An 18,992-nucleotide genomic window follows, 5' to 3' on the forward strand; every position below is an offset into this window, starting at 1 on the left:
TTATAGATGTCATAGAAGTATATGTAAATAGCATAAGATGATACTCATAAGCTTGTTAGGGAAATGGGAAGATATATGGTACTGGTCTGGGTATGGTATTTTTTTACAAGGGATTGTTAAACATAAAATGGACCCACATTTATGGAACATCTCTTGTACATGCTTCTGAGTTAAGTAAATTTCTTTTTTGGGGGGCTCAATATTTTTCTCAAGGGGTTTATATATTTATTTAAAACATTGTAATGCCACCTTTACACCCAATTAGTGTTCACAAGGAGGTGAACATAAAAAAAACATTAAAACATTTAAGCAATTTAAAATTCAGTTAAATTATAAAATAATTCTTGGCTTCTACTTTTTAATCTCCCCCCCCCCTTTTTTTTTTTTGCCTATTAACAATTGGTCAGGCCAATGAAAATCCAGTTAGGTGGTAACACTTGAGTGGAATTTGAATTGTTTGTTTGATTCATGCTTATACCTGCCTTGATATTTGATTCTGGTTGCATCTAAGCCACCGATGAACGTCACAGCTTATCCCGAGACTAGTGTATAGTCACATTGTACATGAACAATTTGGTGCAAACTGAGCACGTGCAGTATCCAAGAGCTGTAAATATAACTATCAGAAGAGCAGGAAATCAGGCATGAAACTGGTTTTTTGTGATGCTTTAGAATGGAACCAAGGGGCACTTGACCAAGTCTAAAGGTTATGTAACTGTTTCAGAGTTGTGTTATTGTGTGTCCTTCCAAGCACAACATCTCAGGAGGGAGTCCATCTTGAAGGCTTTTCTTTCACATGTGCGTCCGCACATTCACACGCATGCACACACACAGGCACACACAACATACCAGAGTTTATATCCTTTTTAATAAATTATTGGCAATACAATCCTATATAGTTACTCCAATCTAAGCATGGTATGATGCCATAGAATCTACCCTCCAAAGCAGCCATTTTCTCCAGGGGAATTGATCAATGTAATCTGGAGATCAGTTGTAATTCTGGGAGATCCCCAGGTCAAACCTGGAGATTGGCAATTCTAGCAGGCTCAGACAACAGGCTGCACTTGGGAACAAGCCTAAAGAGGAAGATGGCAGCAGCTGTGACCTCCTGGTGCCAGTGCAGGCAGGCTGAACAGCCTCTTGAAACCTAGGGTTGCCAACCTCCAGGTACTAGCTGAAGATCTCCTGGTATTACAACTGATCTCCAGCTGGAGAAAAATGGTGGCTTTGGCAATTGGACTCTGTGGCATTGAAGTTCCTCCCCTCACCCTGCCCTCCTCAGGCTCCACCCCAAGAATCTCCAGGTATTTCCCAACTCGGAACCTGCAACCCTATTGAAACCTCAGGGAAGGGAAGGGCAGGAGAAGAAAGGGCCCAGCCAGCGAGGCCATTGATCCAAATTCCCTTCACCAGGGGTCCACCTTTGAAGAGAGGGCATTGAGTGAGGCCTGGGACAGCCCAATTCTTTATTAGGCCAGCCCAGGGAAGGCCAGAGAGTACAGGCCTCACTGAAAAAGAGTTATGAAGCATGTTGGCAATTTTTCTGTTAAACTATAGCTGCCCTTTATTGCCAGTGCTTTCTACAGTTGTCCGAGTATGTGTTAAGTTGGCATTAAAAAAGTACTATTTTGATACAAAATATTCTGAATATAAAATTTACTGATAAAAATATTATTGTACTAAACCAACATACAATTATAAGATCTAGTTTGTAGATGAATTCACAAAACAGAAGAAGCCCAAATGCAAAGTAATGGGTTTAACTCAGCTCGCATTCTAGTTTTAAACTGATTTCAAAACTATGAATAGATGGTACTGAAACAGCAACTATACTGACAGGCTACAGTACCCATTCTGATTTATTCTCAAAATAATATGCAAGCAAATAATATCTATGCAGTACACAAGATATTTGTATTTATTTATTTATAGCTTTATATTCTTTTTTGTGTTGTAATTGTGAGCATTAACTTTGTTTGGTAGAATGTTGCTGCTCCTTTTATTTGTGAAATGTTACTTAAGAAGAGGTAATCTACTAGACAATCTTCTCTTTCCTACATTCTGAATGCTATCTGTTGCTCTGGATATCACAAGTACATCCTTAAGATATTTTCAACATGTGTTCCTTTGTTTCTGCTCTCAAGTATGGCATTGAAGTCCCTCTCCTCCCCAAACCCTGCCCTCCTCAGGCTCCGCCCCAAAAACCTCCCGCTGGTGGCAGAGAGGGACTTGGCAACCCTATACATGATTGAAAGCATAGATCATATTAGAAAACGTATTTGTAAAGGCAGCACTGCTCTTCTAAACTTAGGGTTACCAACCTCCAGGTGGCGGCTGGAGATCTCCCGCTATTACAACAGATCTCCAGGTGACATAGATCAGTTCCCCTGGAGAAAATGGCTGCTTTGAAAGGTAGACTCTTAAGACATTATACTCCATTGAAGTCCCTCCCTTCACCAAACCCTGCCCTCCTCAGGCTCCACCCCCAAAATCTCCAGGTATTTTCCAACTTGTAGTTGGCAACCCTATCTCCACTTGAGCTTTTGACACTCTGGAAGCGGGTGAGATTGATAACTGCCCATTCACACTCATTCTCGATGGTGGCTCCAACCTTGTAGGATGGCCTGCCTGAGCACAACAGAATGTTCAGGAGGGCATTTTTATAGACTTGTTGTAGAATGGAGTAGTTCAGCAGGATACCTTGCAACAGGACTGCAGTGATTATTCTCATCTTGGTGCATCTGCTGCAGTGATCATTCTCAATATCATCTTGGTTTTACTGCATTTCTACTATACTGCACTATACCTTGCCTAAGCAGTTGCGGTTTGAATTGTCTAATAATTCTGTAATGGTAGTCCAGTTGCACTATTCACTGGATGTCTTATGCTGCATGATTGCATTTTTTAAAATTCTGTAATCCACGCTTCGTTTAAGTGAGAAAGATAGACTAAATTAATGAAGTAAAATTTATTCATTTAAAACATTTATTAGCCACCTTTCTCCCTTTCTCAAGGCAACTTGAGAAACATAAATACAATATAAAGAAAACAATTGTTAAATATAATATAAATTAAACAATTATTTTAAAAAAAACACAATAAAAGCAATATGAATAAAGCAACAATTATGAAAGCACATAAAAGATCACAATTTAAAAAAACTCCACTTAGGACTGCCAATACATAAAAATTAAATCAAGTCAAACACAGGCCTCAATAAAACTGTCTTCAGCTGCCTCCTGAAGATAATCACGATGGGTAGCTGTGTCAGTCACTAGCAGTATAAAAGAGCAAGAGTCCAGTAGCACCTTAAAGAATAACACAATTTCTGGCAGGGCATGAGATTTTGTGAGCCACAGCTCACTCCCACCAGTGGGAGGTTTTTGGGGCGGAGACTGAGGAGGGTGGTGTTTGGGGAGGGGCTTCAATGCCATAGAGTCCAATTGCCAAAGCTGCCATTTTCTCCAGGCGAACTGATCTCTATCGGCTGGAGATCAGTTGTAATAGCAGAAGATCTCCAACTAGTACTAATACTAGTACCTGGAGGTTGGCAACCCTATCACCTCCTGAAGATGCCTCCTGAAGATCAACAGTGAGGGGGCCAGGCTCACCTCTCTGAGGAACTTGTTCCATAACAGTGGGGCTGCCACCGAACAAGTCCTCTCTTATCTTCCCACCATATGGGTGTCTTTGATTGGCGGGACAGTCAGGAGGGCCTCTCTGTGGGCAGAAACATGAATAAAGTACTTATTTTTTAATTGCCACTTACCCCGATCCCGCTTTGGTAACTATGTGCACAGAAGTAGGCTTCTGGGTCCTTATTCCTAACTACGTGAGGAATTGTGCATGTAGATAATGGATGCAAATATCATCCCTTCCCGTTCCATAGCTGCCCTGTTGAAAAAAAAAAATCAAATAATTTCCCCCGTCAGCTGTTCAGGGAGGACTTTAGATATTTCTCCCAGCCAGCTGCTGATTACTGTGATTACTTGTTTATGGAGCGGACTTCATGCTCATAGCTGCAGGTGCTGTGCATGCGCATTGCTGGCCTGTGGGCCTTGCCCAGCTTTCATATTTTGTGACATCCTGTTTCCTCTACAATACACACATTAGCCATGCACACTGGACACCCCAAACAGTATTTTAAACTAGAAATGCTCTTCTTAGGTGAAGAATCACCACAGTGCTTACTCTGCTTTATAACCCGCACGCGCAAACCTTAAAATTATGCCAGGTGCTTACCCAAGGAACCCATGAAACTGTTTTATACTGAGACAGACTGTTGGTCTTCCCGGCTCAGTATGGAGATAAACCTTTCCTGGTGGGCTAACCCCTGGAGATGTTAGGAGCCGGCTCTGTAGGGTTGTCAGGTCTCGCTTCTCCACCGGCGGGAGGTTTTGGGGGTGGAACCATGGAGGGTGGGGTTTGGGGAGGGGAGGGACTTCAACGCCATAGAGTCCAGTTGGCAAAGCAGCCATTTTCTCCAGAGGAACTAATCTCTGTTGGCTGGAGATCAGTTGTAATAGCAGGAGCTCTCCAGCTAGTACCTGGCGGTTGGCAACCCTACGACTCTGGGACTTAACTGCATGCAAAGCAGTCTGTCTCACCACTGATCCACATAAAGCTTAACAATTGTGTTCATGAGAGCCTTCAAGAAGTTTTTCACCATACAAATCGATAAGACTGAGTTATTGAGGTTGTAAATGCTGTTTATTTGATCCTGCCATTTCTTCAAGAAAAAGAAAATTCTCATTCTTTCCCTTTAAGAAAAATATTAATGGTTTTATAGTTTAAAAAGTTAAGGTTTGTGGCATAATATTTTGTATGAGAGCCATTTTATTAAGGAAGAAAAAAATCAATCATGTCTATACTCTAAGAAGCATCAGTAGCCAATTATGTGTGCCTGCTTACTCCAACTTTAAGAAGCAGCACATGAGTAGCTTTCTAATTTTTTATTAGATCATGTGGTTGGACCTTTTGTTTGTTTATGCACACCATAAGGTATGTGGGCATGTTCCTGAGTTGTGTGTAAGACAGTAGCCTGGTAAAAATGTAGGGTTGCCAGCTCTGGGTTGGGAGATACCTGGCGATTTTGGGGGCGGAGCCTGAGGAGGGCGGGATTAGGGGAGGGGAGGGACTTCAAAGCCTAAGAGCCATTCCTGAGGAGGGGGTGCAAACTGCGGTGACCAGGATGGCGCAGCTGAGAAGCCTGCTCAGAGGCTTCCTGGGCACCGTGGATGGGAAAGAAAGCCTGGGAAAAAAGACTTTTTCCCCCCATCGGGGAAAGTGTGCCTGCACCACCTAAAAAGGAAGTCGCTGCACCACCTAAAAAGGTGGTGCAGGACTACCAGCATCCCAGGAGGCATTCCCGCAGTGAAAGGGGTTTGGAATCTGTCTAAAGGCAATTCTGCTTCCTCGAACATCCCAGGAACACCTCCCCGGGAGAACGTCGGCAGAAGCCCCACTGGTGCCCGAGCTCCACCGTGTGGCATGGCGGGATAACCGAGCACTTTCACCGCCACAGGCTCGCGTCAGTTCCTAAGCCAACTCACCCTCCCTTCAGGAATGCGCAGATGTCAGCAAAGAGTCCAGTTGCCAGCTGGAGGTCAGTTGTAACAGCAGGATATCTCCATCTAGTACCTGGAGGTTGGCAGCCCTGAACAGATGACCCCTCCCAACTCATACACTTTGAGTCACTACACAGGGAAGAAGGGCATGCTGGCCCTGCCCTCTGCCTCCACACGATTGCCTGGGCATCTGCAGAGTACGACCACCCAGAGAAGCAGCTGCATGTACACGCCCTTCCCGTGATCAGCAATGTTCTGAAAGTCATGATTAAGGGGTTAAACACAGCCACTTCCACCATGCAGTCTCACTCTGCAGACAATCATGGGGATGGGGCCAGCATGCTTGTGCCCTCTCTCCGTCCCTGTGAATTGAGTCAGTGTTGGGTTGGGTCCTTTGCTGGGCTAGTGGCATCAGCTTATTATAACACAGAATCATATTTGTGAGTATACATAACAGCTATGCATGTACTATGCTACATATCAGTAAGAAATGGCATGCACAGCAGTAGTTCATCTCATGAGTTTGACTGAGTAGCAGTTACAGTACAGTTCTAAGCAGAGTGAAACTTTTCTCAGTCCCATTGACTTTACTGGACTTAGAAGAGAAAAAATTCTGCGTAGCCTTGCACTCTCACTTCAGTACAGTATGCTGTTCCTTACTAAAAGAGACTCTTTCATCCCAAGGAGTTCTGTTGTAAATTCCGGTTATAACACAATGATGATACTTTCTTCAGATCTCAGCTTAAAAGCACTGGATATGAAAAAAAATCACATACCCAATGATGACAATCATCCAGAAAATTTCTGTTATCAAGGAGCAATTTACCCACTGTAACAGAGGACTTCTGCTGCAGCGTTATGAAACACAGAGCTATATTTGGTTTCTGTACTCTACGGAATCGTTATCAGTAAGAATTTGGCATTTTTTGATGGTCGTCAGAGCTTAATTTTTGGCTTCCCATTCTGTGGATACGTAGACTGACCTTATGGATGTTTGCATAGGGAGACTTGCTGGACAATTCTAAGCAAAGGATTGCAACCTTATTTATTTATTCTGTATTTTTGGTATTCTGCTTTTTCCCCATGGAGTGCATTCTACTCTCCTCCACAACCCCATGAGGTCAGTTAGGCTGAGAGAGAGTGACTAGCTCAGGGTCATTCATGTACAGATCTAGTTTGTTATGATGCCAGTTCCCACTCTGGAAGCTCAGCTTCCATCTGCAGAGGTTCCTTGAGATGAGAAGTTGTCACTGTGCTGGGACTTTTCTATTCCAAGCAGTGCAGCAGGAAAGAAGAGATGGGGACAGGGAACTCCTTCACTGGGAAACTGGCAACTTTGCTTTTCTCAGGGTCAAGAAATTGCAGCTGGGGGTGGGTAAATCCCTACCCCAGGTGGGTAAATCTGGGGCCTATTATCAGCTCATCTTCCACTCAGGTATTTTCTAACACAGTGAATCATGATGCATTGCAATTTCAGGTGAGATATAGTTAAGCATGAGAACAAGAATGGAAGTGAGCAGCTTCTTTGACCAGTACTGAAAACATCTTCTGTCTCAGACCCATAGAAACACACAAATGGATCTCCCATTCCTGTGTTTTAAAGAGGTCTCTCCCGGGGAGGGGGGCGATGTGGCACAGTTGAATTGGATAAGGAATACCTGATTGCAAGTTTACACCTTGGACTGTTTGAAGATTTTTGTGGGGAACTAGCTTTTTTAAGAAGAGCAGACATACCGTAATTAAATTTATTTGCTATGGAAATACATTTGAAAACAGAGTACAAACAGTAAATATTAATAAGATAGCATAATTTCTCATTACTGTGCGTAAGCAGCATGCTGCTTACAAAACTCCTTTCATTGTGAATTTTAAAAAGGCTCCTTCTCTGGGTCCATGCTATGCAGATTTATCTACGGAGATAATTATGGCACACCTTTTCCTCTGCTATCAGACATTCTGGAAACAGAATATTGGTACCACACGTACCACATATACTTTCCTAGGGATCATGACAATGTTAATTCAGCTTTGCATAGGAATCTTATCATAGCTTAACCATTGGGACACTGTTGTTTTGATGGAGAGGTGAACTAATGACTGAAGTTGCTATAGCAAGGAGTGGTCCGTTGTTTTAAAGGTTTATAACAGGGGTGGGGAACCTTTTTTCCGCCAAGGGCCATTTGGATATTTATAACATCATTTGCAGACCATACAAAATTATCAACTTAAAAATTAGCCGACCAAGCCCCAAGCAGGCAGTTGCCCCAGATGACTCCCCTGGTGCGGGCAAGCAGGCAGGCATCCAACTGGTGGCACATTCTGGCCCAGCCCCCTTTGACCCCCCCCCATTGTTGCCACTTCCACCCCCAGCCCTCTTCTAGTACAGAGGGAATATGTTTCTCCATGGCCCTGGTAGGAAAGAGTTAACACAGTTTCTTGGGCGGTCCTAACGGCTCCATAGCTAAGGACTCTTCTGCAAGGGGGAGAAAGGTTCCTTTTCTCAGCAAAACAAACTCACATCTGCCTTGAATAGAGGCTATTCTTGTCTGTGGGAGGGGGCGGATCGCCAGTCTTAGATCCTTCTGAGCTAGAGATATGCCAGGACCCACAAAGGGCCAGACCAAATGAGTTTGCGGGCCTTAAACGGCCCCCGGGCCTGACCCCCACCCCTGGTTTATAACCTACAGGTTCTATTTTAGTCTGTTCCCTTAGACAAGAAGTCTAATTTAATTGGAGCATGTCTGGCAAAGAAGAGAGTGAGTGGGTGGCTCAGTCGTGTAATGGCAACCCGCCGAAGGAAATTTGTAATTTAATAAATAAAAACTTCTCACTACTTCTTAGAAAAGCCATTTTTAATCCTTTCATTTTAATTTCTTATTATACTCACCCTAGAATCCAATAGCTCAAAAAAATAAACAAATGTGCCTTTAGCTCTCAACCCTCACCAATCAATCAACTAAAGCTTAAACTGATTAAAGCTTCTAGCCATAATTGTAATATTTTGAGTGAGATATACTGTGATTAAAAAAATTAATTACATCTGCATCCCTGTACACTGTGGATTGTAGAGAAATGTATGAAATTAATATTTCAAATTCCTTGGCAGGCAGAACAGACTTGAGTGGGAATGGCTTGCTCAGTGTCGTATAAAAATCACTTGTTCACTTCACTTTTTCCCGTTTCATTCCGTGACAAGTACCAGGTGGTCTTTGGCAAGTCACTATCTCACAATATATTCTAGTGAATGTTGTATGACATGCACCTTTAGGTCAAACTTGGAAAATGATTTATCACCCCAAGCTCAGTGTGAATTATGTTGTTAAAACACAAAGGTCGCAGCCAAGAATTGTATTTATTGCTCTGAGAAATAAGGCAAGTGGGGTATAGACCACTGGTTAGCTCAAGTCTCATGTGAAATTAACTGTATTTCCTTATTATTATTATTTTTTTTAGGTGCAAAAACCTTACATTTCCCAGCAGTCTTCCTGAGGTTAGCATTGTTTTCATATTTGTCAACGAAGCTCTCTCGGTGATTCTACGATCCATTCATTCTGCAATTGACAGAACTCCCGCTCACTTGCTCAAAGAGATTATTTTAGTGGATGACAACAGTAATAATGGTGAGTAGAATGTTTTCAGTAGTGTGTTCTTTAGTCTTCAAGCTTTACTAACTTGGCCATTGATTACCAATTTGTACACTAGATCCTGATTAGAACATATTGCTTTGAACCATTTAGGAAGTACGAAATGTGGGATATCAATATTTTAATAGCAGATATATAACAGTGTCTTAATAGCTCTTCCTTAGTAATGGCATTCACTCACTCGTTGGGACTGACCAAATGAGAGCATGGCTATATTTTACAAGTATAGTAAATACATTGCCATCCAAGATGTCTTTGGTCTCCATTTTACTAGTGCTTCAGGGATCAAAATAGGCACATCCATCAGGCCACAGGCGTTTCTTTACACTTATGCCATAAAGTATCATTTATAGAACCTCTTAAGCTCTTTCTTTTCACTACATGGTACCCCCTTCCCCCCCCCCCACCCCATTTCTGTCCATGGCTGTGCAGGGTTAAGTTGGTATTGGGCAAAAAGTGTTAACTGGAGTTTATACCTTAATTGTAATTTTCTGTGAATGTTTTGAGAGTTTTATTTGTCCACCCTGAGGACAGCCTAAAAGTCTAAATAGTTAATACTACATCTGAGCTTTTTACCTCTACACACTGTGTTGTGCTTCAAAATGTGAACAAATCTCTGGTGAATCTCATGCACTCTGTTATGAATTTGTGCTTTAAAAAGTTGTAGTTGTCCTGTCTGTCTGTCAAGATATAGGCTGTGTTTTCCCCAGAAGAGCAATTTCTCCTTTGGGGTATAATTTCCATTTGGAAAATGGTGATATGACCCTGTGTCATGGTCCCAATCTCAATTGCTCTTCCTTCTCAGTCTGCTTTTGCAATCTGAAGGGAAGTAATCTAGTTTGTACTGCTCACTAGTGAGAAAGGTTGCTGCGACTTGTCCAGAAAAGGAAGTTTCAGGGTGGCTTCTTGGAACTTTCTCTCAATTGTTTCATTCTGAGTATGCTATATTTTATAGATGAAGACATCATATGATTCCCTGTGTTTAACATTCTGTGATCCTAAAAAACACACATTTTAGCTGGACCAAGAACCAAATCGCACTAATAAAATTACAAAAAATAGTTCAGATTGCGGCAATGCATTCTATGTAGATTTTCCCTTGACGATGGTTGTAGAAACTCCATCTGGTTCAGTATTCAGCTGCTGATGGGTGTAAGCCATTGTGAACATATACTCCTGTTTTGAAATGTTCAATGGCTGCAATATTATTTCAGCGCTGAATTCAATGTGCTGCTTTGAACACGATAGACCTAAACGGTTTGAGTTTCAAGTGTCTCAGTGAGCACCTTGACATTAAGATCTGCCAAAGGAACACTGCTCTCGGTGCCACCAATTGTTGATACTAGTATATTCTCAAGAAAGAGTGGGTCCTTTTAGACAATCCTAGATCTTTTGAACCCCTTGTACTTTCAGTAGGTGCGGTATCTTTCTTTCCTTCCAGATCGGATCTCAGTTGTTTGCAGCTCTTTGGGATATTGACTTAAGCATAGAATCATCAACTTTTATTATTTTATTTTATTATTTTAACCTAACTTTGATTTTTACCTAGAGCTGAAATTGTATCGAAATAAAACTTGACTTGACTTGACTTAAGCAAGATATTCTGCGTGTGTGTGTGAATATTCTGTTAGGACAAGTGGTGAACCTGCAACCATTTGCAGGTCACTTCATTTTCCTCTGCATCCCCCTTCCCCACACTATTTCCTCTTTTTCTCCTACTGGGAGCAGCATACCCTCTCCTATTCTCGCTGAAAGGTCAAACCAAAGCCAAAACAACCCTGACAAGGGCCCTTGAGAGCATCCATTTCTTAAAGCTACAGGTGAGCCTTTTATCGTTTTGGTGGTTAAATCCACCCATGTATTTTTTTTGTATATTTCAGATTTTTCTGCAAACGTGAGGCTTTTTTCAGGTTTGTAGAAAGATCTGTCTGGTCTGTCTGTGGCCCCAGTTGCTGGATTTAAGAATCCACAGAAGGAGCCACATTGAGAATTAGATATATTGATCTGTATGCTTTCCCCTACATTTTTGATGTAAGGTATTAATTACTACCTTAGTTTATCTTGTAGATTTAAGGCTTATATGGATGTATTATATCGATATATTGGTTGTCCTGGTCTTGGTGCTGTTGTCTTCGGACTGTTGTCTTTTGGTATTTGGATTTATTTTTTTAGATTGAATTGTTCCAGTTGTGAATTGTTTTAATTTGTTTTCATTGTAATCAGCCCCGGGAATTATTGCAACTGAATCGCAATACATAAATATAGTAAATACAAAATATTAAAAGTTAAAATAAACCAGTTTGCTTCCCTAGAAATGGCATAGGGATGTATGATAACCATTGGTTTGATTAATCAGTTTTTCATTTAACTGATTTCTCAGCCAGGATTGCAATGCAGGAAATTGCCAGTTTAAGAAGCCCTATGACTATTACAAGGAGAGTCTTGGTGTCGTCTTGTACAAGTAACTATTTTTGGCTGCAAGCATTTTGTTTACCATCAGTAGTGTGTTAGGTGGTCTATAGAAGATAAAAGTGACAGTCTCTGCCCAAGGACTTTCTAGTCTCCACCAGAGATCTATAATATAGCCAATTAAAAGGAATACTGCAACATTATAAAAAGGAATGTACTTATATTTTGTGAATATAATGGTTTCTGTTTCAAAATTTTCACATGTGCATTGTATTTGTTGACTAAACTACATGATTCATATAAGTGGGGATGTTTATCAGTGCTATATGTATTTGTTAAACCATTTATGCCCAGCATATTCTGAACCCTTGGAGGACTTCAAGGCAGCTTTGAAGCTTTCATCACATATTCCATTTTCAAGTGATCTTGAACTCTCCAAAATATTTGGTTCTGCTAGAAGGTCAGTTAGAGCACATATTATTCAGAGGGGATTCAAAAACTTTTTGATTTAAGGAGTTGCTGTACCTTGTTTTTCACAATTTCCTTCTTCATCACTATTACATAATGCCTATTGCTGATTTTTGCAAAAGATCCAGTTCGGAATCCATCCCATTCATTGGTAGGGTTGCCAACCTCCAGGTACTAGCTGGAGATCTCCTGCTATTACAACTGATCTCCAGCCGATAGAGTTCACCAGGAGAAAACGGCCACTTTGGCAATTGGACTCTATGGCATTGAAGTCCCTCCCCTCCCCAAACCCCACCCTCCTCAGGCTCTGCCTCAAAAAACCTCCTGCTGGTGGTGAAGAGGTACCTGGCAACCCTAACCATTGGATTTCTGTAGTGGGGAAAATGTAGTACAATTAAAAACATATAAGCTCCCTGCTTACTTCAGCTATTCTGTATATCAAGGGAGGGGAATGAAATTCTAGCAGAGTCACTTAGATAGGAATGTAAGTACATATCCAGGAACACAGAGAGAATATGGGGACTTCAAGTGAGTTCAGATCTAAATTCCTTGAGCACTGTTTTATTTTATCTAAGCTTGGCAGACCTTTTCTTAAATCGTCTTCACAGGTCTCCATGGGGGGGAAAAACATGCAGGATTAATGTGTTGTTTTCATCAGTTTATCCTCGGCTGCAGGCTTTGCAGAACACTGGAGTGATTGAAAATTACCTGTAATTGTGTAACAAATTGTCAGGCAGACCATGAGAAGAAACTGTGAATTAAGCAGGTTGCAGAGTGCTGTGCTGGGCCCAGTGAGGTATCTATTACCGCTAGTACCTTAACAAACGCAGGAGACTTGGCCAATTGATAGCTGCTCAGACTGCTAGAAAAACACACTTGGGAACACTGGGTTGGATCCAGGATTCTGCTAATGTAGTGAATGCACAGGAACAGACTTTTCCCATCTTTGCCTTCCCCTTGAGAGCCAGCGTGGTATAGTGGCTAAGAGTGGAGGACTCTAATCTGGAGAACCAGGTTTGATTCCCCACTCCTCTACATGAAGCCTGCTGGGTGACCTTGGACCAGTCACTGTTCTCTTAGAGTTCTCTCAGCCCCACTTACCTGACAAGGTGTCTGTTGTGGGGAGAGGAAGGGAAGGTGATTGTAAGGTGGCTTGAGACTCCTTAAAGGTAGAGAAAAGCAGGGGATAGAAACAAACTCTTCTTCTTCTTCCCCCTCCCTCCCTCTGGAACCCTCTCCCAAAGTGACAGGTAAGGGTTGAGGGACTCTACAGAACAATATGCTATATGGCACAGGGGCTGCATCTAACATGGAAAATATGCTGAAATTATTTTTGTGTGCTGCACTGGCACAAGAATGAAGGGGGTGAATGACGGTGAGGGCTGTCCAACGGTGAAATGTGCTGCCTCGGAGGGTAGTGGAGTCCCCATCTTTGGAGGTCTTTAAGCAGAGGTTGGATTGCCATCTGTCGGGAGTGCTTTGATTGTGGGATCCTGCATTGCGAGGGGTTGGACTAGATGGCCCTTGTGGTATCTTCCAGTCTTGTGAACTCTTGAACTTGACGCAGCCTCAAGCTGAATGGCATAGTTTTCTGGAGGGTCTCCTGAGTCTCAGCATATTGGGGGGGGGGTTGCACAGACTATTGCTGAGGGAAGGCAAGAGAAATCCATTATCCTCCAAATTGTGCTATTTGCAGAAGGCTGGATCTAACTACTGCTTCTTAATCCAAACTACATGTTTCTGAATCCATGTGTGAAGTTTGCAATCCAAAAAGAATTATCTTGATTTTCTGTTGGTGACTGTAGATTTCCAAAATGCAACGTGTTTGCTAGAAATGACAGAGTATGTAACCTCAGGCCATTCATCCTACTGGAGATACTTCTAATTCTAAGAATAAAATGCATTTTAATACATATTATTTAAATATTTTGCTAAGCACTTCTATAGCACTGTATGTATCAGTGATCCTCTCTGTATTTTTATAAACGTATTGTCTGTCTCCTGTTGCAGGTTTTTTCCCCACCAAAGGACCCTTACCTGAATTAGATATGCCCATGTGCAGTAAAGATTGTCAAAAGAAATTTGGAAGCAATGCCTCTGTTCTGTGAAGACTATATGAATTATTTGTTTCAAACATAAAATCTATAAAACTAGGAAATAAAAACTTAATCCTGCAAAAATATTGGTACTGTGAGTTATAAACATCATTGCCTACAGATCTTTAATTCTGAATGATGCTTCAGTATCACAGTGCATTTTATTGCTGTAGCCCTGGGAACTAATACATGAAATGCTGATCCTTATTTATGTCATTTCATAAACAATCTAAATCTTTTGTGCATCCCAGATTTGTTTGTTTAATCTTTTTAGGATGCTCTACCTCAATTTGGCTTCTTTCTGTCTGAGGTGTGGTACTGATCTGAAATACTTTATTCTCTGTGAAAGCAGCTACCACGCAAGCGATGCACATTGCAGTCTACAACCTGCCTCTCATTACAGTTTCCAGGAGAGGGGGATGGCTTTGGATCACACTTGTCATCGGCTCCTGAAAGTATCTTGTTGCCCCTTTAAAGGAAAGGGCTCTACAGTGCCATAATGGCATGTAGTGTGGCCCAGACACTGGCCAGTTCAGCTCACTTCCTGTTCACCTGGGGTGATCAGGCAGGCAATTAAATGGTGGACTGTTTGTAACCTATTGGTGTGTATTTACAGGAACAGGCTACTTGCAGAAGCCAACTGCCAGCTGATGAGAGATCAGCTTGGAGTCAGCCTGCATTCTCCTGATGGGGAAATTTTCCTCTGTACCAGCTAGGGTTGCCAGGTCCCTCTTCGCCACCGGCTTGAGGTTTTTGGGGTGGAGCCTAAGGAGGGAAGGGTTTGGGGAGGTACTTCAATGCCATAGAGTCCAATTGGTAAAGCGGCCATTTTCTCCTGGTGAACTGATCTCTATTGGCTGGAGATCAGTTGTACTAGCAGGAGATCTCCAGCTAGTACCTGGAGGTTGGCAACCCTAGTACCAGCAAAACATTTTTGGGGGAAGGGGATGAGGAGCCAAGTTCTGGCTGACCAGCAGAACTCCGGTTCTTCTGAGTTCCAATTCTGGAAACATTTGTTTCCTAGACTTGCTGATGTGCAGAAAAGTTTGGGGGGAGGGGGTATCAGAAGGCCAGCTGATTTTACTTCTCCCCATCCTAAGGTGTCAGTTTAGGCTGCCGAGAAAAAGAAAGAAACCATTTTCTCCTTTTGCCTTTGCAATTCAGAGATCAAAAGCATTGCTTCTAGTTGGAGGGAACAGCTCCCTTTCCCAGTTCACTTATAGGTGGATAAGAACAGAACTTTCAGCTGTTCCCCAATCAGTTGTGAGTCAGCTTCCCATCAACAGGCAGCTGCAAACTTGATGTTTGACAGCTGCTTGAATTGCTGTTTGCAACATTAAGATATCAGTGATTGGCTCACAGGCTGGTCGTGAATGTGAAATAAGGAAAGTGCATCTGTCAGACAGGCTAAGAAATTCATGCTCTGATGGCATGATCTTAGCCTTCGCTTCGCAAATAGTGATATTTTGCAATGGAGCATGCTTGTCATTGGACCAAACTAGGTACAAATTTGATCAGGATTTAGCCAAAGGTTGGGTTGGTGCACGTGCAGCTCCCCCCAGTGGAGCAAATAATATCCCCAGGGGCCATTTTGGGTTGGGAAAATGGTACGGGGGAAGGCTGAAGTCACTCTTCCCTTATACCCTGGTCTTGATCCAAATCAGGCCCCTGCGGTTCTTGGCAACTTAGTTCCCAGCATCTGCCATCTATGATGAGAATCAAGTTGGGGAAACCTGAGACATGGCTAAATGTATTGCCTAGTTTGCCTGGGGGGACTGGTTTCTGGGGACACAACAATTTTTGCATGGTATGTCTCTGTTAACTTCTAGCACATGACTCTGGTGCTGTGTCAACATCTTCTATAACTTGAATTCAGATAGATTTCATGTACACCTTTTATCCTCCCTGGACTATATCAACATTTGTAACTCTTGTGGCACCAAAAATAACCTCTGAAATCTAAAAAAAAAGTTCTTAATAGCTGTGTTAGTAGTACTAATTTACACTCATGAACAAACTTGGCCAAACTTGATCTGTCAACAGAAGGCCTGTGACCAGATCTCCTAAGGATTTTTAAGGTTCAAAGGTCCCATGAGCATGCAGTTTGGGTTGGGACATAACACTTGAAAGTATATTAAACTGTTCATGCCATTTTCCCAGTGCAAATCCCTCCCCTCCAAGCTGCTGGTTGCCCATGTAGAAATTCATACAGGAGCTGAGACGGTGCTTGTTTATTTACCCCAGAGGGCAAATAGTATACAGGGGTGATGATTGCCTGGGAACATAGCCCAAAGGAATATGGTTAAATCCTAACACGTCCAGCATCTCAAATGCAAATAATCCATATCTACTTTTATGCTTAAAAAGTTCAAAACTCCCACAGGGTCTCCCATCTGCTTTGCCCTTGTAGAGATACCTGTTGTGTTGCAAGGCTACTAACAATGGAGACAGTGCCGTTTAAGCCCAAATTACATATGCTTAAACTGTTCATTGATTTAGCTTAAAGGGCACAAATCCCATAGTGGTGACTCAAGGTGTATAATAGTCTGTTCAGATAAAACTTTGTAAAATGTGTTAACCTTGGCTCATTTTATGGATAATACCTCTATGCAGAACCCTTTGACTTATGTAAGTTATAGGTTTTTGATATATTATAGTCTTTATCTTTCTCCTCTGATAGTCCCTGGCCCCAGAGTTATCTAGCTGTTCTCAACCAAGACCAAGGATTTTTCGGCTCTGGTCCCAGCCTGGTGGAACTCTCTATCTAATGAGACTTGGGCCCTGCGGGATATAGCTAGGTTCCACAGGACCTGTAAGACAGAGATGTTCCGTCAGGCCTAAGGTTAAGGACAGTGAAGGTCTATACATAAGCTGGCCTTCCATTACCATCCCCCCAAAACCCACATTTAACACAACATTAGGGGTGTCAGTAAAGAAACGTAGGAATTTTAACTGAAATGCTTTAAAATTTGCCCAAAATCGATTTTACTGTTGTGGAGGAAATGTTAGATTCCTTGTGGCTGAATGTTTGTATATGTTGGAAGCTGTCCTGAGCCCAGTTTGCTGGGGGGAGGGCTGGGTATAAATTGATATTGATATATACGCACATATATGAGTGTATATATGTATGTATATATGTGTGTGTGTGTGTACAAGTATCTATCTATCTATCTATCTATCTATCTATCTATCTATCTATCTATCTATCTATCTATCTATCTATCTATCTATCTATCCACACACACACATACACATACTCATACTTTTGAAAATAACCAGATACTCCATCTTTGTAAAAACTGCTGGAGCATGTAAGAGAGAATATGATTGCTAATAAAAAAGGATCTGCTTCTATAAATATATAATGATATCTCAATAGGTAGTATGATGAAGAGAAGAAGGGAATCGTAAAAATTCCTCACTCCTTTGCAGCAAATGACAGCTGTCTCTATTCGTACACATTCTGCGTTCTCATTATAGTTACCATGTGTGCCCAAGCAAAACACGGTATATACCATGCCAATATCAAATAGTAGATCACGTCCCAAAGTCCAGTTTCTGGATAAATGACAGCAGCAGTGCCCTGCTATAACCTCCTGGATGAAAATCTGAGAGGAATTTAACAATTTACTCCCTGTATGGACTGAAGTACAGTATATATTAAATAACAGGATTAATAATGTATTTTAAATCTTCCTTTGCTACATCATTGTATCTATCAACTAAGACAGGCATTAGAATGAAGCATGAATAAGGTGGAAATTGGCATCATAAGTGTGGAGGAAAGCAGAGGTAACAAGTTAGATACAGCAGAACATTTCCACTATTGGAAGAAGGGTTGTTTTTGCCAATTCTCTCCTCCTTCTGTACCCTCTCTCTCCCCCTGTGCTGTTTCTTGGAGTCCTTAGTCCTCCATTTTGGGGGGCATTTTGGGCTGCTGTGGAAGGGAAAGGTGAGTAAGTCCCACTCCATTATGGAAAACCCTTCTTTTAGTAATGGAGACTTTCAACAGGGTCCAAACTATTACCTGAAGATTGGCTTTTATTTTTAGCCATTGCAGATAACAAAGCCAACCCTGCAAGATTATTAATGAAGTAACTCATTCACTCCAGCGATGTTAATAGTTGCATCTGGTTGTTCTATGATGAAGCAAATCCTGAGTCATGGTGTATGGTTAGGAGTGTTACAGAACTCATGGCAATGGAGTAGACATTAGCATTGTCCTCTACAGTATTAGTAGCAAACCACTATGCGTTGTTGAAGCTTCTCATGATATTGATGGTTTGATACTGCTGCTTGTCCAGTTTAATAAACAATTAAAATTATGTAGGAAATGTGGATCATCAAAAAGTCGAAAATCTATCTTGATGGATACAAAGCAATCATCAGGAGACTGGGGAGGCAGAGACTTAGGGGGACAGTCGTCAATGATGGCATGACATCACTTCCAAGGAAAACCTAGATGCCATTCCTCTCTAGGGTTCACCATAGTGTTTATGGTGATTCCTAAAGAGGCATGATATCACTTCCAGGTTTTCTTAGAACTGATGTCACTCTGTTGCCCCAGCTATTATTAAAAAAAAAAAATCTCCCACTGCCACTCAGAGCGGTAGCAATTGGGAGCTGGGGTCAGTGGATCCCCCACCCCCACAGGGGGGCTGGCACATTGGCAGCAGTAGTTTATTTCATAATATGTCAAGGATAATATCTATCTCAGTGCAGTTTTCCCCAGATTTCCAAAGATAGTTTAGAAGCCACCAATTAATCTCCTGTGAAGCCTTCTCTTTTTGGAAACAAATGTTTGA

General features: G+C 41.8%; 1 protein-coding gene across 1 annotated transcript in view; it reads left to right on the forward strand.

Annotated features, from left to right (window-relative positions):
• The window catches only part of GALNT18 (polypeptide N-acetylgalactosaminyltransferase 18), a 362,192-nt gene that overhangs the window by 194,070 nt on the left and 149,130 nt on the right, over nt 1–18,992 (forward strand). The window contains exon 3 of the mRNA XM_056851671.1: nt 9,024–9,190. Coding sequence (XP_056707649.1) covers nt 9,024–9,190 — 167 coding nt within the window. The remainder of the gene's footprint in view (nt 1–9,023; nt 9,191–18,992) is intronic.

Source organism: Euleptes europaea, chromosome 6, assembly GCF_029931775.1.
Source record: "Euleptes europaea isolate rEulEur1 chromosome 6, rEulEur1.hap1, whole genome shotgun sequence".
NCBI classification, from domain to species: domain Eukaryota; kingdom Metazoa; phylum Chordata; class Lepidosauria; order Squamata; family Sphaerodactylidae; genus Euleptes; species Euleptes europaea.